At 38.8% G+C, this 19,178-nt stretch overlaps 3 protein-coding genes across 9 annotated transcripts in view; 2 read left to right on the top strand and 1 right to left on the bottom strand.

Annotated features, from left to right (window-relative positions):
* Positions 1-152: 152 nt before the first annotated feature.
* Sh3beta (SH3 domain binding glutamate rich protein Sh3beta) lies at positions 153-4,752 on the top strand. Of its 7 annotated transcripts, XR_016269827.1 has the most exons (6): positions 153-553; positions 1,536-1,949; positions 2,783-2,875; positions 3,176-3,242; positions 3,300-4,483; positions 4,550-4,752. XR_016269827.1 is itself a non-coding variant. In XM_089467513.1 (5 exons), exons 1-5 carry the CDS (start codon positions 509-511, stop codon positions 4,217-4,219), a joined length of 1,539 nt encoding a protein of 512 aa, XP_089323639.1. In that variant the 5' UTR covers positions 153-508; the 3' UTR covers positions 4,220-4,497. The 7 variants fall into 7 exon arrangements, 6 of the variants coding, with proteins under 6 accessions (XP_089323639.1, XP_089323643.1, XP_089323640.1 ...); XM_089467513.1 differs by lacking the exon at positions 4,550-4,752 and having other exon boundaries at positions 3,300-4,497; XM_089467514.1 differs by lacking the exon at positions 4,550-4,752 and having other exon boundaries at positions 154-553; positions 3,303-4,497.
* A 214-nt stretch (positions 4,753-4,966) lies between these two features.
* Sec63 (translocation protein Sec63) lies at positions 4,967-9,244 on the bottom strand. The gene is made up of 4 exons (XM_018007123.2): positions 8,368-9,244; positions 7,260-7,969; positions 5,734-7,006; positions 4,967-5,672 (listed from the first exon to the last, which is right to left on the bottom strand). The coding sequence occupies exons 1-4, from the start codon at positions 8,489-8,491 to the stop codon at positions 5,494-5,496; spliced, it is 2,286 nt and encodes a 761-aa protein (XP_017862612.1). The 5' UTR covers positions 8,492-9,244; the 3' UTR covers positions 4,967-5,493.
* The window catches only part of LOC108613574 (uncharacterized), a 26,905-nt gene continuing 16,944 nt past the window's right edge, over positions 9,218-19,178 (top strand). The window contains exon 1 of the mRNA XM_018007119.2: positions 9,218-9,740. The gene's annotated coding sequence lies outside the window, so the exon portion shown is untranslated. The remainder of the gene's footprint in view (positions 9,741-19,178) is intronic.

Genomic DNA, 19,178 nt, shown 5'->3' with positions numbered 1-19,178 from the left:
AATAACTATATGTAGAACTCGTCCATTATGAATATTTGTAATATATAAAATGATTCTATTATATATTTAATCTGATTCGAACTAATTTTCGAATCTAAATAAGCAAAATGGGAAATTTTCAAGTCAGTATTTTTCGTTTTACAATGTGCATTTTCAGCCTACATTAGTAGGGTAACACTGTTTCGAACGACAAAAGTAGACATAAAAAGGCAGAGTTCGATGTGAATTTGTGCAATTAATATTATTAAATATTTTTACACTTTTATAGTAGACAATTTTTTATTCGCTTGTCCAACGAATTTACAGCGTTTGTCAGCAATTAGCCCAGTGCGTGTGTATTATAATAAATAAATAATTACGTATCCACGGTAGGGGCCAAAAGCAAGCAAATCATAAAGCAGAGAGCAGAGCAAAGAAAGTTCTAAAAATATTTTTGATCGTCGTGAAAGTCGCATATTTTATAAAGCTTTCAATTAAAGACCAAAACAGCGCATACTTAATTGCAAAAATGGTATTGAAAGTGTACGTCAGCGGCATGTCCGGCAACAAGGAGGTGAGTATTTCAGTTTCCTTGCGGGCGGGGCAGCTGAAAAGCAAGCACACATTATGACAAATGCACATAGATATATGTATGTATATGTGTGCGTGCATATTTGTATGTGTGATTGAATAGTAGGAGTCAGTGTCATGTTAATGGAATGCTTGCTTAACAGTGTGATAGACGAAATAAAAAAGAAATACCGCAATGCATATTCTATTTTATGCACTGCACATCTCGTTTGTTTGCGCTTGAGAATGCGTGTGTGTGTGCGTGCGTGTGAGAGTGAGCGATTATTTAGTATGTATGTACGTACAGTCAAAACGTCATCTCTCTAGCGCTCGCCTTCTTTGAACAGCAAGTGGGTATTTTGATTGGCGTATGCAAGTGTGCGTACGTTTTGATGGTGGTGGCAAGAAGCAGCACAATGACCGCAAACATTTCCATATAAGCTTATTTTATTGTCTCTGTGTGTACTGTGAAGCGTAAAAGAATTCATTGATTACAGTTTTTCATACATGTATGTCTATTTGCGTGGGTACGGCTTTGTTAATATATGTGTGTGTGTGTGTGCATGATTCATGTATTTGACTCTCTTTTTTTTTTTTGTTCGCCTCATCTTTGTGCTAAAACAACGGCCATTGTGCAAAAAAAAAACAACGGGAGTGTTCGCTTAATATGGGTGCGAGTGAGAGCGAAGCTTTATATTTATGCCGTTATTTATTGTTTGTAGACTTGAGACGTGTCAGCGCCACAAATATATATTATGAAGACATATTTGTTTGGGTGTGTGAGTGAGGAGACAATAAATAAAAACAACAGTTTATCAAAAATTAATTACAAGACAGCAGAGATAAGTGTATTGAAGTGAGAGTGAGAGATAGTGTGTGCATATGTATGTGCGTGGGCTTGCCGGCAGTTGAAAACCAGGGCTGGAGGCTTATCAAAATAAAAGCAGAACTTAAACTGATTTATTATTTTTATCTATTTCCATTAGGTGAAGAAGCGTCAACAGCGCGTTCTGATGATCTTGGACAGCAAGAACATTCAGTACGATACCATTGACATAACAGAACCCGGCAAGGAGAGCGAAAAGGAGTTTATGCAAAACAAATCAACTAGCAGCGGCGGCACAGTCAGCGATCCAGAGCCCAGACATCCATTGCCACCGCAAATCTTCAACGACGAGGAATATTGCGGCGATTATGATGCCTTCGACTTGGCCAATGAGATTGATACGCTGGAGGTGTTTCTCAAACTGGCGCCCGCTGATACAACGGCTGTGAGCAGTGCTCAGATCGAGCTGAAGCAGGAGAACGGAGTGGCAAAAGAGGGCGAAAAGACCGAGGATGAAGAAAAGAAAGCTCCAGCGGAAGGCGAAGGGGAAGGCGCGAATGCGGAGAAGGCAGAGGTTTGAGAGCTTTGAGCAATTTGTACTATTCTGTTTTAACTGTTATGAAGCGACAACAACAACAGCAACAACAAGCCTGCACAGAAGCAAAAAAAATGACAACAATAACAAAACAAACAAAAAATTAACATTAACATCAAGCCACATCATTTAATTAATTACTAACGCCGCGATGCAATCAGCAAATCCAGCCAGCCATGTTAACAGTAGCAGCAATAACATTAAACTGTAATCTAACAGCATTTCAGCAACTTTGGCGGCAAACATCAATTTTTTGTTAGCAAATGTGCTTCTATTACCACGACTGCGGTTCTTTAAGTTAAGGTACTATCATTATATGTATATTTATACACGTACATATTTATGACATGCATAATGCAAGAAATTACAACGTTTAATCAAAAAAAATATATATAATTTATTTATAAAATAATACACTCACACACTTTTGTATGTATATGTAACAAGATTTGTATTGATAACATTTTGTTAACACACATTCGAAATAATAACGCAAATTTCAGTTGCAATTTGATTTAAATACTAAATTTTAATTGAGTGTATTAAAACTAAACTATTTGTACGATTTGTGCGGCTAAGTTATGTTAATGCGAAAACATAAAAATCCGCTGAATATATAAGTACATATTTAATAAAAAATACAAACGAAATGAAATATATTTCTATTTACTAAAACAACAATAAGTTTAATAATCTAACAAGAACAGCTAGCGCCAGCGCTTTACAGTTGTTAAACAGCGCATGTGAAATAACAGCGAAAGTTGTGAGTGGAATCGTATTGTTAAAACTCGTCACTTTACATCAAATAAAAGGCAGAAGATGGCGAGCAAACGAGCGAGGATAAGGAGAAAACAGATAAAGATGGCGACGAGGGCGATAAAAAGGAAGAGAGTAGTGAAGAAAAGGTAAAACGTGAATGTTGTAAAGTACTAGCATGTGAAAAGAGTAAACAAAGTTAACAGTAATCAAAGTTAACAGTAGTCAATGTTAACAGTAGCTGCTATTGAGCTGCTAATATCGCATGCTAATGCAAATAAAGCTTAGCAAATGATGTTAAATTAGTATTAGCGAATCCTTAATGATATTTGTAAATATATTTTCCCATTTATACCATCCTGTACCATATCCCCACTGCAACAACAACAATACAAAACACTCACTCTTGAATGCAATGCACCAAATCCGAAATTCTAATCACAACTCAGACTGTAACCGAAGCTAAAGAAGGTAACGGCGAATCAGAATCGAAAGAAGAGAAGGAGGAAGCAACAGGTAAAATAAAGGATGCACAGCATGTCAATTACTCTAACATTCCTTTAATGCCAAAAGCAGACAAAACTGAAGATGAGCAGAAGGAGAAGGCAGAGGAAGACGATAAAAATGAGAATGAAGGTGAAGGTAAGAAAACGGAAGAAAAGGCAGAGAAAGCGGAAGATGCGGAAGGTGAGACAAAGGAAGAGTCGAAAGAAGATAAAGATGAAAAGGAAGAAAAGCCTGAAGAAGAAAAAACAGAAGAAGAGAAGTCCGAAAACGAAACAGAAGAGAAGTCTGAAGGCGAAACTAAAGAGAAAACGGAAGAGTCGAAAAAAGATGAACATGAAACAGAAGAGAAATCAAGTGTAGAAAAAGATACAGTAGAAGAAAAGCAAGAAGAGAAAGAAAATGCCGAAGAGACCGTTGAGTCGGAAACGCAAGAAAGCGCAAAAAACGAAACTGCCGAAACGTCTAAAGAGCCCGAAGAAGCTGACGAAAAGAAAGAAGATAAGGAAAAAACTGAAGAGGTGGAAGCAGAGACAAATGATACCAACGAAGAAACAAAAACAGATGAAACCAAAACAGAAGATGAGAAACAGGGTGATGAAGCAAAGAAAGAAGTAGATAAAGAAGACGAGAAAAAAGATGAAGTAGAAAATAATGAAGAAAGTACCGAAGAAACTAAAGTAAATGCAGATGAGGCAGAAACTAAAGAAACTTCTGAAGAGAAAGAAAATCCTAAAGAAGAATCAACAACAGACGAAGAGAAAGAACCCAATGCTGAAGTAGGAACAGAAGAAAAGAAAGAAGCCGATGCTGAAGAAGTAACAGAAGAAACGAAAGCTGAAGAAGGAACAGAAGAAAAGAAAGAAACGAAAGCTGAAGAAGGAACAGAAGAAAAGAATGAAACGAAAGCTGACGAAGGAACAGAAGAAAAGAATGAAGTGAAAGCTGACGAAGAAGCAAAATCTGAAAAGGAAAGCGAAGGAGAGTAACAGAATTAGTGTATTAGCTGCCATACGAACCACAACGAACGAACACGATGAGCCGGAACCAAACACACACAAACTCACGCACACACACCAAATGAACCAAAGCAAGCACTCACTTCAAATGAACCACTATCGCATCTGCATCTGTAGTCCATCACTTAGAGAGCACACATATGCACAAACACACACATTAGCACATATAAACATGAATTGTAAATAAAAAGTTAAGAAAAATATATTACTAATAATAATAAAAGTTGGTGAAGGGTAATGAACAAAAATTAGTTAAAAATTAAAATTTAAATACACGAAATTTCTAACTTTCTCCCACAGACAGCGACAACAACAGCAGCTCCAGCTGCTGCGGCTCCAGTTCCAGCTCCAGCCGAAACGAATAATTCATCGGCTCAGCTCTTAGAACGAGAGCGCGAAGCTGCGGCGCAATAAACGAATTTGAATTCTCGATTTATTTTATATTTTTGTATATTTTATTTTCCACTTATTACAATTTCAATAAAAAAATGTCATGTAAATAATTTCGTGTTTATTTCCTTGCTGCGATGCAATAAACGAAAGTCATATTCTCGATTTATTTGAATTTTGTATATTCTCTTTTCCACTCATTAAAATGTCAATTATAATTTTTATAATTCCATTCATTGAAATTTAAATTTCGTCTTTAAGAAACAATATAAATTAAATTTTCATTTGTGGGATTTAAATTTCAATAAAAAAAAAACGCTTTCCAAATTTTTGAATAGTTTTTTGTTTTTCTTTTTGTATCCAAATAATTAAATATACAGTACATTTATAATTATGTTTAGTACAGAGACATTAAAATGAAGTTATTTGTTTTACTTATTTATTTACGTTCTAGTTTCGGGCTCTTTATCCATGTTTCTTTTGTTTTTCTTTTTTTTTTTTTAATTACAAAAACTAGTTAAAAATGCGAATTTATTTCGCAACTCAAAAGCATTTACTAATTATTAAAAAATGGATTTGGGAAAGGAAAACAAAATCAAAATATTTGGAGGAAAATGGAGAATGGATGAGTTGAAGTAGGAGCTGAAGTAGATTCATGTCATGAGCAACTCGCGCACACTTTCGCTCTTTATTCATTAAATTGTCGTTGATTGTTGACTCTAATCGCCATTCGCCACGTTCATTTAACGTGGCTGAACAGATCAAGATTGAGGTGAATGAGTTGAAGTAGCTGCAGCAGATTCATGTCATGATCAACTCTCTGACTGACTCTCGCTCTTTCGGGTGATTGTTGCCTAATCGCTATTCTCCTCATCGGATGTATCTGTTGTATAGTCGCTCAGATTCTCTTGCTGATCATTGTGCTCCGGCTCCGATTCGCTCAAGTCCCATTGTGGGTGATCTGTGGGTGGTGCGGGTGCCTTCTGTACATCCAATTTCAGTTCCTGTTGCTGATCCATACCCAGATACGAGTCTATAGAAATGGGATAAGAGATTTAAATGATGGGAACCATATGGATATACTGTAGACTTACCTGATCTCAGGCAAACTGTAAAGGTGTAGACGCCAGGCCAACGGGGCGCTGTGAACTTTAACTGTATCTCCTCCTTCTCGACGAGATTTGTGACATGGTAGGGCGCTGTGAGCAGAGTGCGCGACTTGCGATCGCATATGTATGTCCACCAGTACTCCTGCTTCTCTTCCGGAAAGAATGGACAATGCACTGTGTGCGACATACGTGACTTGCCCTCCAGGCGTTCGCGTTTATTCAGCTTCGCCTGCAGCCTCTCCCACTCCTCATCGTCGTCGTCATCCAGCGAGGAATTGTTTTTATTCTGCTTATCCTCATCCTCGCTGCCAGAGGCGGGTACCGATTCCACATCGCTGTGCTCTCCGGCATCCGATTCGGCTTCCGAATTGGCTGCCGTTTGCTCATCTGCTGTGGACACAGTTGAAACAGAAGCAGCTGCTGCTGCTGCTGCTGTGGCTGCTGGCTTCGGCTGCGCCCTTTTCTTCTGATTGTTGGCGGGTTTCTTGCCGCCTTTGCCTTTGCCGCCCTTGCGCGACTTTGACCAAGCAGAAGCCTTCTTCACGGGCACAACAGCAGCAGCAGCACCTGTCTCATCATCATCGCCAGCCGCCTCCTCATTGGCATCGTCCTTAATGCCCTGTTTCTCCGGCACCTTTGTGTCCCCGAACAGCGTCTTCATGTCCTTTCGCTCCAGCGTCACGGTCACTGTTACAATTGCGCCCGCTGTCACCACATTGGTGTTCTCATCGTCGATCACCTCACAGCGTATGGAGAAATCAATCAGAGGCATCTTGCCCAGCACTCGCATAATATTCTCATATTCAAAGTCCGAGAGATTCTTGAGCAGCATGCGACTCTCCTCCGGCTTCAGCTGGGCGAATTGTTGCAGATTCTTCACATGGCGCTTCTTGTTCATAAAATACAAATGATCCTCGGTTAGGTGGGGCAACTGCAGCAGCGGCGACTTGTAATCCCAGAGGCCCTGAATGATAATCGGGGACATCTTCATGCAGTTCTCGATGGTCTCGATACTGGGCAGACGGGGCACACGACGCGCATAAGCCATCATGACCAACTGATGCACACAGCTGACCATCTCCTGTACCAGATACGGACACTTCTTCACAATGAATTGACGATCACGTTCTAGTGTCTCCGGGTTCAACGGAATACGTGAGAGATGAGCATGCAGTATGGCACGCGCTTTAATGGAATACATGCGACACAGCGGATGTTCTTTGCATTTTTCATTCAGATTAGGCAGTTGCCTAATCAGCTGTAAGAGAAAGGAAAATCATTTAAAAATGTTGTATAAAGGTAAAATGTATAAATACTAATATATAACATTGCGGCTGTTGCTAACACTTACATTACAGCTGTTAACAGGCATAACTAAAGATAAGAGCTTCGACTGTTAACAGTCTGCCTTTAACATAACAGTTCTCCGCACATTTACTTAACACCTTTAGTTATGTTAGTTCTCTTAAATCACTTTATCAGCCTTTATAATCAAAATTTTCAATACGTACCGCTGGAACTTCATCGTTATCCGACTGCCGTTCGACCACCTGCGAGTTGTGTCGCTTATCAAACTCCAGACTGGCTGCGAGCACCATCAGTGCACGTTTTAGTAGCATGTGCGGTGTTTTGTGTATGAAATAGAAATACATTTGCGAAGTATCCAATAGGACTTTATCTCCGCTGAAACGTATGGAGCGATACCACCAGATGCCAACTGCGGAAGGCATGGCCACCATGAAGACTAGGCCATAGAGACCCAAGACCCAAACGCTATTCTCCTTCTCAACGATCCATGACGGCAGGGCAATACCAAACGACATGGCGCCCGGACCATCGGGATTGCCATATTTCTCATAGTTCTCCTTGGCCACATCATCGGTGAGCGCTTGATACGCTTTGCTGAGCATCATAAATGACTTCTCGTCGCCCGTCTCCTTATCAGGATGCAGGACCTTCGACAGCTTATAGTAGGCCTTCTTGATCTCAGCTTGCGTTGCTGTCGGCGGCACATTCAAGATCTCAAAGGGATCAAAGCTCGCCATCTCGTAATCGAACTGTGAGACGCGATATGTGAGGAACAGCAGTAGCGCCCAGCCGAGCACAATGGCCAGCTTAATGACAACCGATTTTAGTGTGCGATAAGGCTCGGCATTGGCCAATATTATCTTCTTCTTTAGACAGTCGGGACATTGGCATTGCTCTTTCAGTTTGCTAAGATCTGTGCGAAAAGGGTGCAAAGATTAGAATCACATGCGGTGAGAGCGAGATGGCTGCTAACATTGAGATCGCGAGAGAGCGCTGCAGCATGTGCGCTCTCTCTACCTCGCTACCTGGTCTGTCTTTCAAATATAAGACATGCATATATGTGTGTACGTTTGCGTGTGTGTGTGTTCCAATTGTGAAGTGAGCTGGCTTAAGCTGTTGTTATTGTAGCTTTCACCAACACGCAGACAGCGTAAAGCGCCAATTGGAAGTCACTGTTAGAATAACTTAATGGAACGTGTCCATTTGCAGCACTTGACACACACACGCACACATATTCACATCCAGACTTACACTCACTCACATTGACTTAAAGAGAGAGCTGCAGTCTGATTATAATCAGCATTAACTAACCTTCTTTCTTTTTACGTGGCCAATAGTAAATCGTTGTTGGTATCAATATAAGAGCCAAAAACGATAACACAAAGTAGTAAAATGTGCCGCCACTCTCATCATATTGAAACTTTTGACCCGCCATTGGAAAAGTAGCGCCGGTCTTCTAATTATTTACAAAAATCAGCGCAGTTTCTTCTTCTCTCAGAGGAGTTTGGGTTTTGGTGTGGTCGTCGTCGTCGTCTTTTTTTCTAATGGGCCCCCAGCTGATGCTCTGGCACGCTGGCAGTTCGCTGACTGCGCGCGTCTCTGGTACTTAAGCAAATACGGGATCCCAATGAAGGGAAGATTTTCAGTTAGGCTCAGTTAAAATGCACAGCGCTTAATTGCACCAATTAAATGCCGCGAATTTAAAAAACTTATGTATTTACAGCAGTCGTCAAATGACACGTCTGTACAGTGTGACCGTGCCAGATTGCCTTGGTAATGCCGCAATTCAATGACACCGTACTAACGAGATCTTAAGATAACACAAATCTGCAACGGTCGGTTCGATTAAATTGCGCGAATTATGGATTTGGATGTATTAACTAATTGATGATTAGCGTATATTATGTTCGTTCCAGGGTCGTTTTTAATTTAGGCTGGGAATTTATAGATGAACTCGTTTCTAAATTTGTTCTCTGCTATAACTGTTTGTTTCTTTTTATACTCTGAGTATTAATTTTACGATATGCTGCCACTATCAATAAGTATTTTTCTGCAATACGGTCACACACTATTTCAGTACTTTTATATATCGAATATAATATCGTCATGTGTATTTTTTAAACTTGGGGATATCGATGCACCATTTACTTTCAGGCCACCCCAAGAATTTGATTATCACATCGCTAACAGAATAGTGAGCGCGTTGAACGCGCAATGAGTAAATTTTTGGTTCGCTGCCGAGAATTCGATTATTTTAATTTAAATAACTGATTTTAATAGTTTTATAAACCAAACGGCGCATGATTAGCAGATGGTGTATAATATCAAATCGTCAATCAAAAAGTACTGTAAAGTAAAACCTGCAATAAGAAATACAAATAAAACAAAAAGAAAAGCAAGGTGCCAAAGAAGAAAACCAGTTATGTATGTCGAATTGATGTATTTCCATTTTGCTGGGCAAAAAAGAAACATTTTTATGGCAAAAAAATGTTAAATGAAAGTGATGTGTGTGAGTGTTTAAAGGCTTATTAATAATATGGGCACAGCTAGAGCAAGTGAAAAGTGACAATAAAAGCCAAGTTTATAACCAGACAAGGTTACATATTCCATGACAACTTCCAAAACGAGAGTCAAATCCCCCCTCCAAAAGCAGATTTCCAGCGAATCTCTTGCGAAAACTAAAAGTAAGTACAAGCCAAGTATATATACTTACAAAATGCATGTGCATATTACCTTTAAAATTATGTATGTGCGAGTGTGTGAATGTGTGTATGTGGGTTTTTGGCGTCTTCTTTGCAGTCAAAGAGGCGGCGACCGCCTTTGCGTATGCTTGCATGTATGTGTGTGTGTGTGTCTGTGTGCGAAAAGCAGGTAGAAGAGCTAGGTAAATAAGACTCTCAAGGGCAGCTAAGAAATTATACGTGTGATTTGTTCTTGTGTGAAAAATAAAAATAAAACAAATAAATACAATGGCCGTCTTCCTTCTCTTTCCCTTGCTTGCTTTTGCAGGTGGTTTAGTTATTTAGTTTGTCGAATTGTTTGCTAATTTCGGCTAATGCTGCGCTAATTTTAATTTCGGTATATTTATCGCTCTGATGTATACGTATGTATATTTATTTTGTTTTATATAATTGTCAAATTTGAAATCTGCGTTAAGAGTGAAAAATCGATAAATCAGCGCCGCTGCAGCTGTTGGGCGATGCGTGGGCCATGGAGCCCAACTACGTGTAATTGGGGTAGGAAACACATGCACATGCATACACACACACTCAAAGCTGTATATGTATGTATCTGTGTAACAAATAATCCGCTTAATGTAAAAACGCCAACGATGCTCAAACGTTTTTGTTTTTTTTTTTTTTTTGGCGGCACCACAACCTCTTTTCTCTTCACTCACTCACACTTACATACATTTGTATACACGTATCTAGCATTTCGTGCATTTTCTTTTTATGCATTTGTGCAAATAAGAAAAATCAATAAAACTGCGCTAGAAGAGACCCGTAATAAATAAAACGCCGAAAGCAAAAGTCAGCGCAACAAACAGTTAAATGTGTACACATGTTATTAACCCAATTACAATATGGCAGACAGATGTAGCGGGATTAAAGAGCCAGTCAGCGTAAGAAGAATGGGGGAGAGAGTGAGAGCGAGAGAACGCTATGACTAGTGAATATATTAAGAAAGAGGAGAAGACAAGAAAAAAATCAACAAACAATCCGCTGAATTGGGCGAATAGAATAAAAGTTTCGTGAGTCATGCGGCGATTTAGCCATTTCAAATTAAAAGTGACTTGAAATGTTAAAATTAAACCCTCATACAATTTCTTTTTTTTTTTTCGCTGTGTAAATGATTGGACTTGGAATCGAGCGTGGGGGCATTTCGAGTTTGGCCAAAAGTCAAGTGGATTTCGTATGCGTCAGCGCAGAAGCCGCAAAAGTGCAGTTCTTATCGGCATTTATATAGACCGAACAGAAAATAGGAGAGCAATTAAAGAGTTTCCCAAGTGTGCCCGGCTTTCACCCAAAATATAACAACAACAACAACTGTTGAATTTCTGCTTATGATATCATTTTGTGTTTTTGATTGCTTCAATTAATGTGTTGCCAAACAGAAAAATTCCGCAGAAAGCATGTGTGAAAAATGTTTCTATTTATATATCTATATTTAACTTATCTTATTCTACTTTTATTTTGCAATTTTCTGTTGAATTTCCGCCAATCGATCAAATACTTATATCGCATGCAATATTTTCTGTTGCGATATCGTTTAACAGCAAGCAGCCGGCGCCTATCACGCAAACAAACCAAAGAAACAATATCAAAACTCGTGCTTAAAGTGTCAGACGCATTTAGTTACTTATCGTACATCGGCAAACATGTGGAAGAGGGAGGCACTGCTATTATCACTGAAAAAGAGATGAGCAATGTGTATCGATATGCGCGTGTGATTCATTGCATGTTTAAAGTAACTACAATAACAATTTGTTTGTTTAGTTAGTTGTGTTATGCATTTTCGATACCTAATCGCGCGCTCGCTCACGCGCTCATCTCAATGCGCTGACCTAGAATTGTTGTCACCCATCTCGCTTTGCTTCTTTAGCTCTCGCTCGCACGATGTCGTTCACTTATTTAATTGTCACGTCCAGTGTAGACTGCGCTTCTGTAAGCTGCCAAAGAAATGACGCCATATTGCGTGCCATACTCTCAATAATCACGCTTCTGTGTGGTATGAGTGTGTGTATGTATGTGTGTGCATGGATTCCTAAAGGGCAAGTGCGCTAACAGCTGACATTTGACAAAAGAAAATAGCTGTCATAATACGTTGGGCATATGTTTTTGTACCGTTAGCTGGCACCCATTTCAGTATTGAAATCTCTGAATGCTTGTGCTTTTAATCTAAATAGCAGCAAATGCAAAACATATTGTTTCAATTTATTTAATCAGTAAAATATGCATATTGAAAATTTTGTAGATTACGTCGACTTAAACAGATGTGTGGGTGACTATTGTATCTAATATGAATATGGGCATTAATGCCATGCCAGTGTGTGTGTATCGATATGTGTGTAGCATTTGTAAATGCTGTATTTATGTATGTATATATATATATGTATATGTAAATAGTTTGTATCTTGCGTTAGCGTAAAGAATTTTATTAGTAAAATGTGCTCTTTGATCTTGGAATTAATTTCGAATAGACAGGAAGGGAACGAGAGCGAGACAGCGAATTGTTTTTGGTGGTTTCTGTTTATTCGAGTTCGAATTGTTTGCTTTTGTTTGACTTTGGGTTTGTTTGTGTGAAAGTGAGTCAAATGCGTTGGACATACGTTGCAGTCGCTCAGCTCGGCTCCGCTCGCTCTGCACTGCTCTATGTTGCGGTTGATTTAGTTTTGCTTTTTGTTGTCTTTTTTTCTTTTTCTTATCAGCACTCTCGCTCTCTTCTTCAATTCAGTTTTTTTTTGTGCTTAGGTCATTTTTTTTAGCGTCTACTTTTTCATTACATAAAAAAGTTTCTGATTATTTCAATTAATTTTTATATTCATTGCTAAAGCATTCGCTGCGTAACGCAAATTGTTTACCCTTTCGCGTAGCTAATTAATTATTTTTAATTATTTTATCACACTGGGATATCATCGATGTCTTGGCCCATTTAAAAGTTAATTAGTTTAATGGCACACGTTGCAAATTCATTTGAATTGTTGCTTTATAGCAAGCTTTATCCCTCTCTCTATTCTCTCTCTCTCTCTCATTCTGTGTATCTTGCTCCCCTGTCCTCTCTTCCCATTTCACCTACACACGCCCTAATTGTTTACAGATTAGTTTCAACTGGGTGTGGCATAAGCGGCGGGTGTTAACAATTAGACAGCAGTAAAAAAGCAGAAGGCAAATGCCAGCTGCGTCCAGTGTGGCCGCTTGGCAAAATTGTCACGCAACCTGGGCTGGGCACACCCGGTCCGGTCTCATCACGTACCCCGCACACAGCTGATGGTAATCAGCCTAGAATTGCGCTATTTTTGGGCACGCTTTGTGCGTGGAATGCGTAGGTGAAGCTATTTTATGCTCTTTATGGCAAAGATTTATATTTGGCACATATTTTTGGTCTAGCTACTTATTTATGACTATTTGCCTAAGCTGTAAATATTTGTAAACTAATATGTGTGGGTCTTTCTCTCTCTCTCTCTCTCTCTTTCTATCCCACTCTGTCCTTGACTGTGGTCAGTTTATCAGCGTGTTGAGGATATACATATACGGGGCATCAGGCGCCCCTTTGCAATTGAACTCAATTGGGGCGTCTCATTATGCAAGATCGTAAAAAAGTGACAAGAGTAACGGCGCATCAATCATTTATATCGGCAATTTGGAGCACATAAATCAAGCTAGAAAAACCAATTAGGCCAATCAAAATATTCACATTCAAAAAATAGCCTCCTATTTGTAATAACAGTTAAATGTATGTAAATACATTTTTATTATCAATTTATGTGCATCAAATATGATTTATGCGAAGCCCCAAAAAAGGCATATGAATTGCCAAGAACAACAAAAGAGTCAAAAAATCATAATAATAATAAATGCAAATAACCTTCAACACCTTTAAATTTTTGCGCAATGTCTAAAGTCGGTAAATTTTGACGAAAATCAATTTTCAATTTGCATGTGCGATTTCTTTGAAGTGTTTCTCGCGTGCAAATTTATGCTAATTCAGCAAAAGCAAAAAGAAATAAGAAAACAACTGTAGATGCTGAATGAAGCGACGTGGTGGGTCGCCGCGGGCAAGTGCGGAACGGAAAATGAAAACAATGAGAAATTGCTAAATTACACTTCAATAAAATTGTTGTAGTATTTTGACTTGCACGAATTGGAGTTGAAGAACTAAAATATAAACTGCATGACGCAGCGAAAATAAGTTTGTAAAGATAGAGAAAGAGCGAGACTTGAGAGCGGAAGAGAGCGAATCTAGCTTAGTCCTTATACAGTTCATTTAACCTGAGCTTAAGGGCATGAGAGAGGGAGAGAGCGACATCGAGTGCGAGCGAAATGAAGTGCAGACAGTTCATTTAACCTAAGCTTGACGACGTGACTTTAGAAGGGAGAGAGAGAGGAAGAGAGTAAAAGGAAGTGCAGGCAATTGCTTTAACTCTAACTAGACTTCGTTAAAGTGGAAGAAATAAAGAAAGAGAGCGAGTAAAACGCAGTGCATGCAGTAGTACCCTTAACTGTAACATGACGGCGTGAGAGCGAAAGCGTGTAAATCGAATTGCTGGCAGTTCATTTAAACTCGGATGAAGAGCATGAATGAATGCGTTTGCAGTGTTGGTAAACAAGCAAAAATTGACCTGCTTATGCAAATCGCACAAACTATGTCAATTTCGTACGCTGACTAATCGTCATTTGATTTACATTAACTTAACATGTTGTTTATAAATTTCTGGCAAAGCATGATGTGTCGGCCATCAATAAAATAACACTAAATTAATCCATTTGAGGCGCTGGTGGCGTTGCGACGATGACTCTTTGGTCATTTACCTATCGGTATCGCTGCGTAAGCTCCAAAAAAAAAAAAAACAAAATACGTCTTCTCCCACCAACCTGAACGAATCAAGATTAATTGTTTATGGCTAAATTTATGCTCGCTCTTTGTTTTTGTTGTTGTTGCTGTTGCTTTTGTTGTCGCAGTGGGGCGTGTGCCGCTGGCATTGGGCTGCCTTCCTGGCCATTAAAAACGTGTCGAACGTCGGGCATTAAGTTTTCTTTTTCTGTGCCACTTTGCATATGATTCACGCGACTTTTCTTGCCTCATTTCCTTTTCGCATATGTTCTTTGCGCCTAACTGTAAGTCGAGTGCTGCGTCTCGCTCGCTCGCTCACTCACTCGTGACTTTCTTTCTTGCTTTCCAGCTCTCGCCATAAGTCAGCTTATGTTTTGACAAATTAGACGTGGAAATTTGTCAACCCGATTGGCCGTGTGTGTGTGTCTGAGTGTGTGTATGTCTATGCTTGTCGCTTCGCACATCATTTTGGATTGCGTACAATTGCGCGGCTTACAACATAATTTGCCAAATGTGATTAGCAAATTATATGGACATGGAGGCGGGTTTTGGAGTTGGCCGCTCGTCCGCTCGCTCGCTTTCAATTCAACGCTTCGTTTAACTGAGCCAAATTGAAAGCTCGCCTTGCCGCAATTACAGTGAATTGAAAAGTCTACAACTAGTAGGCAATAAAAATTGGACAGTGAGACCGAAGCGCACGAGTTCATTAACCTTTCTTCTGCTTTATATACATATGTATCTATGTCTGTGTATGTGTGTGTGTATGCGTGGCTTATGCCTCGGCTGCTGCGATTGCCGTTGTTCTTTGCTCACTCTGTGCCTGCCTCCCTCTTCCTCTCTCCCTCTCTCTCTCTGTCTCTCCTACTCCCTCCCAGCTCACCTTAGAATCGTCGTTGATGTCGTCACTGAGTGGGCGTTTGCGCTTTTTACTTTGTGCTGCCTTTTTGGTGTACTTGGCGCATTAGTTTAATTGTTGCTCATGTAATTATTCATTTTATTGTAATTTACATAGCCCGTGTGGGTCGCTGTGAGTGCCACACACACACACACACACACACACACCACTCACATACAGAGCCGTAAGTGGGGTTGTGGCGCAGCCAACTTCAATTTAGTTGATTATCGCATTAATACAAATAATCATAATAATCGATGTCTGTTTTCGTATATTTATCGATGCACGCCCCATCTCATTCACCTGCTCATTATGGCTACTTTCGTTTGTGCACTTGAGCAGCAAATGATCGTCTAAGAGACATCCTGTATTTGGTTTATAATTTATAATAATTAGGTAAAAGTAAATCTAAAGCACCTCAGTATCAATACCTCAGTATAAAATAAATAAATATAAATAGTAAATATAAATATGTATATACATTTTTTAAGAAAAAATATATTTTTATATCAAATTAGAGATTAGATCTGTTTCTTTTGAATATGTTTTCCCTTTTACCTATTTTTGCATAAAAATATCATATCTCTCTTAGCTATTTGCAATATATTGCAGGGTATACTAAAAATACTATGAAAATCATTTGCATGGCATATCAACAAACAACATTTGCACAATTATTATAAATGTAGTCGCATTGTTTTGCGCAATAAAAGTTTATTAACATTTTGCACATTTGCCTAGCAACAATGAAGAGCGAAAAATACAAGCAACAGCAACAAAAACAACAACAACAACAACAACAACGGTAGCAACCGTCCAAAGACTCAAACAACCGCAAGACTTGGTTAGAGTTGTTGGCTTTATGTATGTATGTTTGTATGTACGTAACGGTACCTGAGCATTCAGTGTTGAATAATGGTGGCGCATAAAAAAGGCAAAGATTAACAAATGAGCAAACAACGTTCGTTTTTTTTTTTCTATGTATTTTGCATATGCAAATGCGCAGTGCCACGCCCACTGTCAGTTGAAATTTTGAAATTATTGCGCATTTCCTTGAGAGCCGAACTGACGATGATGATGGCTAACACAAAGTGCAGTATGCGCTGCATACAGTAATTGCCAATGAATGACGAAGAGCATACTCTGTAGACAGCAGAATTCTGGTTCTAAGAAATAAATTTTGTAAAGCATAATTAACCCTTAGGCAAACAGACATATAGAAAGAGATAGTGGGAGAGAGAGTCAGATCGAGCGCCGCTTTTAATGAGCTTCACTCTTGCCTCTGTGAGCTTATCTGCGCACTTTGCATCTAACTTGCCGCATACATTTAACATTTGAACAAACAAAAACACAAAATAAAAGTGGAACAAAAGCAAACGCCATAACTTTAATCACAAACAATGGAAAATTTACAATACGTATGGAAAGTTAGTTGGTTGAACCGCAGGGGCGGAGGGGCGCAGCAAAACTGTTGTCTGCCGGCCTATCTATCGAATTTGCTGCTCTATCCTCTCACAGAAGGCACAACAACAACAACAGCCAGAGAAATATTTAGAAAAAGTTTTGAAGTTTTGTGGCTTTGCTTGTTAGTGTGTGTGTAACTGGCATTGCGCTCTAATAATTATTTATAATAATTACTTTTTTTGTGGCCTGCTGTTCAAACAGTAAATTATATTTAATACCCTAAAAATAAGAGGTATATCAGTTACGAAGTGGTTGGAATCGTGTTTCATAAATTAAAAATTTCATATGAGTGATATCTAAGTATAGAAAAAATGCTTTTGGAATACATTTTATATATTTAAATACAGAAATATTTCTAAAATAGTTTATATACTCATAAATAATAATTATAACTCATTTTTTTTATTTAATTGTTTTATAAATAAATTTCTCATTAACAAATCGTTATTTTGCAGGGTATGAATAAAGTCGCCCCTGCAGTACATTTAATTTCATTTATTTTTTTTTCGAACAGTTTCGCTTTGCAGCGACGTTGTCCGAATTCGTGTTTTATACAGCACTCAATATTTTCGGCTATCTCTTCTGTCTGCCTCTCGCTCACTCTTGTCGTCGCACGCTGCTCTAGGTATTGCTGTTAATTAATCTTTTGCTTTGGCGTCTTTATTCGCTACTTTGTCAAAAGCTACGAAAGCGATCACAATCATGTGCTGACCTTGAACGGTGTCCAAAACATACGCACACATACAAACGCACACGCACACAGACATGCCGACGTAAGGGGCTGCATTTTAAATGAAGCAAAAAAAAAAAAAAAAGCAAAAATTTTCAATGCACAACGCACTTTTCACGCCTGAATGTAGAGCAAATACTTTTCTTGGCACGCACAACGCATATAGTAGTGTAGAGAAGAAGAGAGAGAGAGAGTAGAGGAGAGGAGAACACGGTGGAGCAGTGCAGAGAAGGCCTGCAGCACATCTCATTTGTCGTCAAACCTGACATTAAAATTTTAATGCAGTCGCAGCAGCTGACTGCAGTTTACTCTGTCTTCGGCAATTTTCCTTTTATTTATTTTTGACTTTGTCGCCTCGAGGCCATAAATATTTCATTTTTGTTTCGCAAAAGAAAACAAAAACTATATGTTTGTATGTGTGTGTGAATATAATTTTTGCATGAGCATCGCCTCTGGTGCGTCGCTGAATTTGCATATCAAAACTGAATTTCATTTTTATTGCCCCAGCGAATTTTTATTTTTGCTTCTTCTTTGCATTTCCCTCTGCTTCTGCTTCGTCAAACTTGACACTGCCGAAAAAATATGTTTTTTCTTTCTGCTCTTCCCCGCGCCGCTGCATTGAATGACGTCAGCTGTTTTGTAGAGTGGAGAAACTAAACTTTTAGCCACCCAACGTTTTGCGTAACTAATTTTGTACTCATTTGGACATTTTAATGATAAAACGACAGAGCTTGAATAGCACGTACCAAAAGCATCAACAGCAACAATTGTTTGGAAAAACTATAAAAAATGTATGTACACGTGTGTGTGAGCGTGTTTTTATGTTTATAATAAAAGGCACAGAATTGTTTATATGCTTGTTGTTGTTGTTGTTGTTGACCTGCTATTTTGTGTAATCAACGTGCATTGAACTTGTTCCCATACACGCATACACATACATACACACACACAAACACAAGCAGACAGCAACAAATTGAGGCAGGTTCTCGTCAGTGTTGCCGAATCAGCTATTTTGTAGCTAGATCTGGCTACTTTTTAAGGCCGATTGCTACACAAATTTTCAAACAGCTATTAGCTACAAATCTGGCTATTTTCAAATATTACATTTAGCTAAAATGTAAGCGAACTTATAGCAAAATTTGCTTTGATACTTTTTAAATGTAAATGATTTAAATGTATTAAGTTTTGTGTAGAATTAATACTACAACTGAAGAATAGGTAAGCTTTCTAAAATGTTATGGAAAATTCATTTCTTATCAGTTTTTATACCCTGAACCCATTGAAAATGGGAAATCAGGGTATAATGGTTTTGTGAAAAAGTATGTAACGGGCAGAAGGAATCATCGCAGACCCCATAAAGTATATATATTCTTGATCAGCACGACGAGCTGAGTCGATATAGCCCTGTCCGTCTGTCCGCTCGTCCATCCGTCCGTCCGTATGAGAGCGTTGATCTCAGAAGTTATAAGGGCTAGAGAGCTG

The sequence above is a fragment of the Drosophila arizonae genome, chromosome 4, assembly GCF_054131065.1.
Source record: "Drosophila arizonae isolate 15081-1271.41 chromosome 4, UAZ_ARI_1.0, whole genome shotgun sequence".
NCBI classification, from domain to species: domain Eukaryota; kingdom Metazoa; phylum Arthropoda; class Insecta; order Diptera; family Drosophilidae; genus Drosophila; species Drosophila arizonae.
The sequence above is the reverse complement of the archived record's forward strand: the minus strand, read 5'-3'. Positions and strand labels throughout refer to the sequence as shown.

Coding starts and splice junctions, on each gene's coding strand:
- Sec63 (XM_018007123.2), bottom strand. CDS start 8,491: ATGGCGGGTCAAAAGTTTCAATATGATGAGAGTGGCGGCACATTTTAC. Junction 7,970..8,367: donor GCCACGTAAAAAGAAAGAAG/GTTAGTTAATGC, acceptor CTTTTCGCACAG/ATCTTAGCAAACTGAAAGAG. Junction 5,673..5,733: donor TACAGTTTGCCTGAGATCAG/GTAAGTCTACAG, acceptor CCATTTCTATAG/ACTCGTATCTGGGTATGGAT.
- Sh3beta (XM_089467513.1), top strand. CDS start 509: ATGGTATTGAAAGTGTACGTCAGCGGCATGTCCGGCAACAAGGAG. Junction 554..1,535: donor GCATGTCCGGCAACAAGGAG/GTGAGTATTTCA, acceptor TATTTCCATTAG/GTGAAGAAGCGTCAACAGCG. Junction 3,243..3,299: donor AGAGAAGGAGGAAGCAACAG/GTAAAATAAAGG, acceptor TAATGCCAAAAG/CAGACAAAACTGAAGATGAG.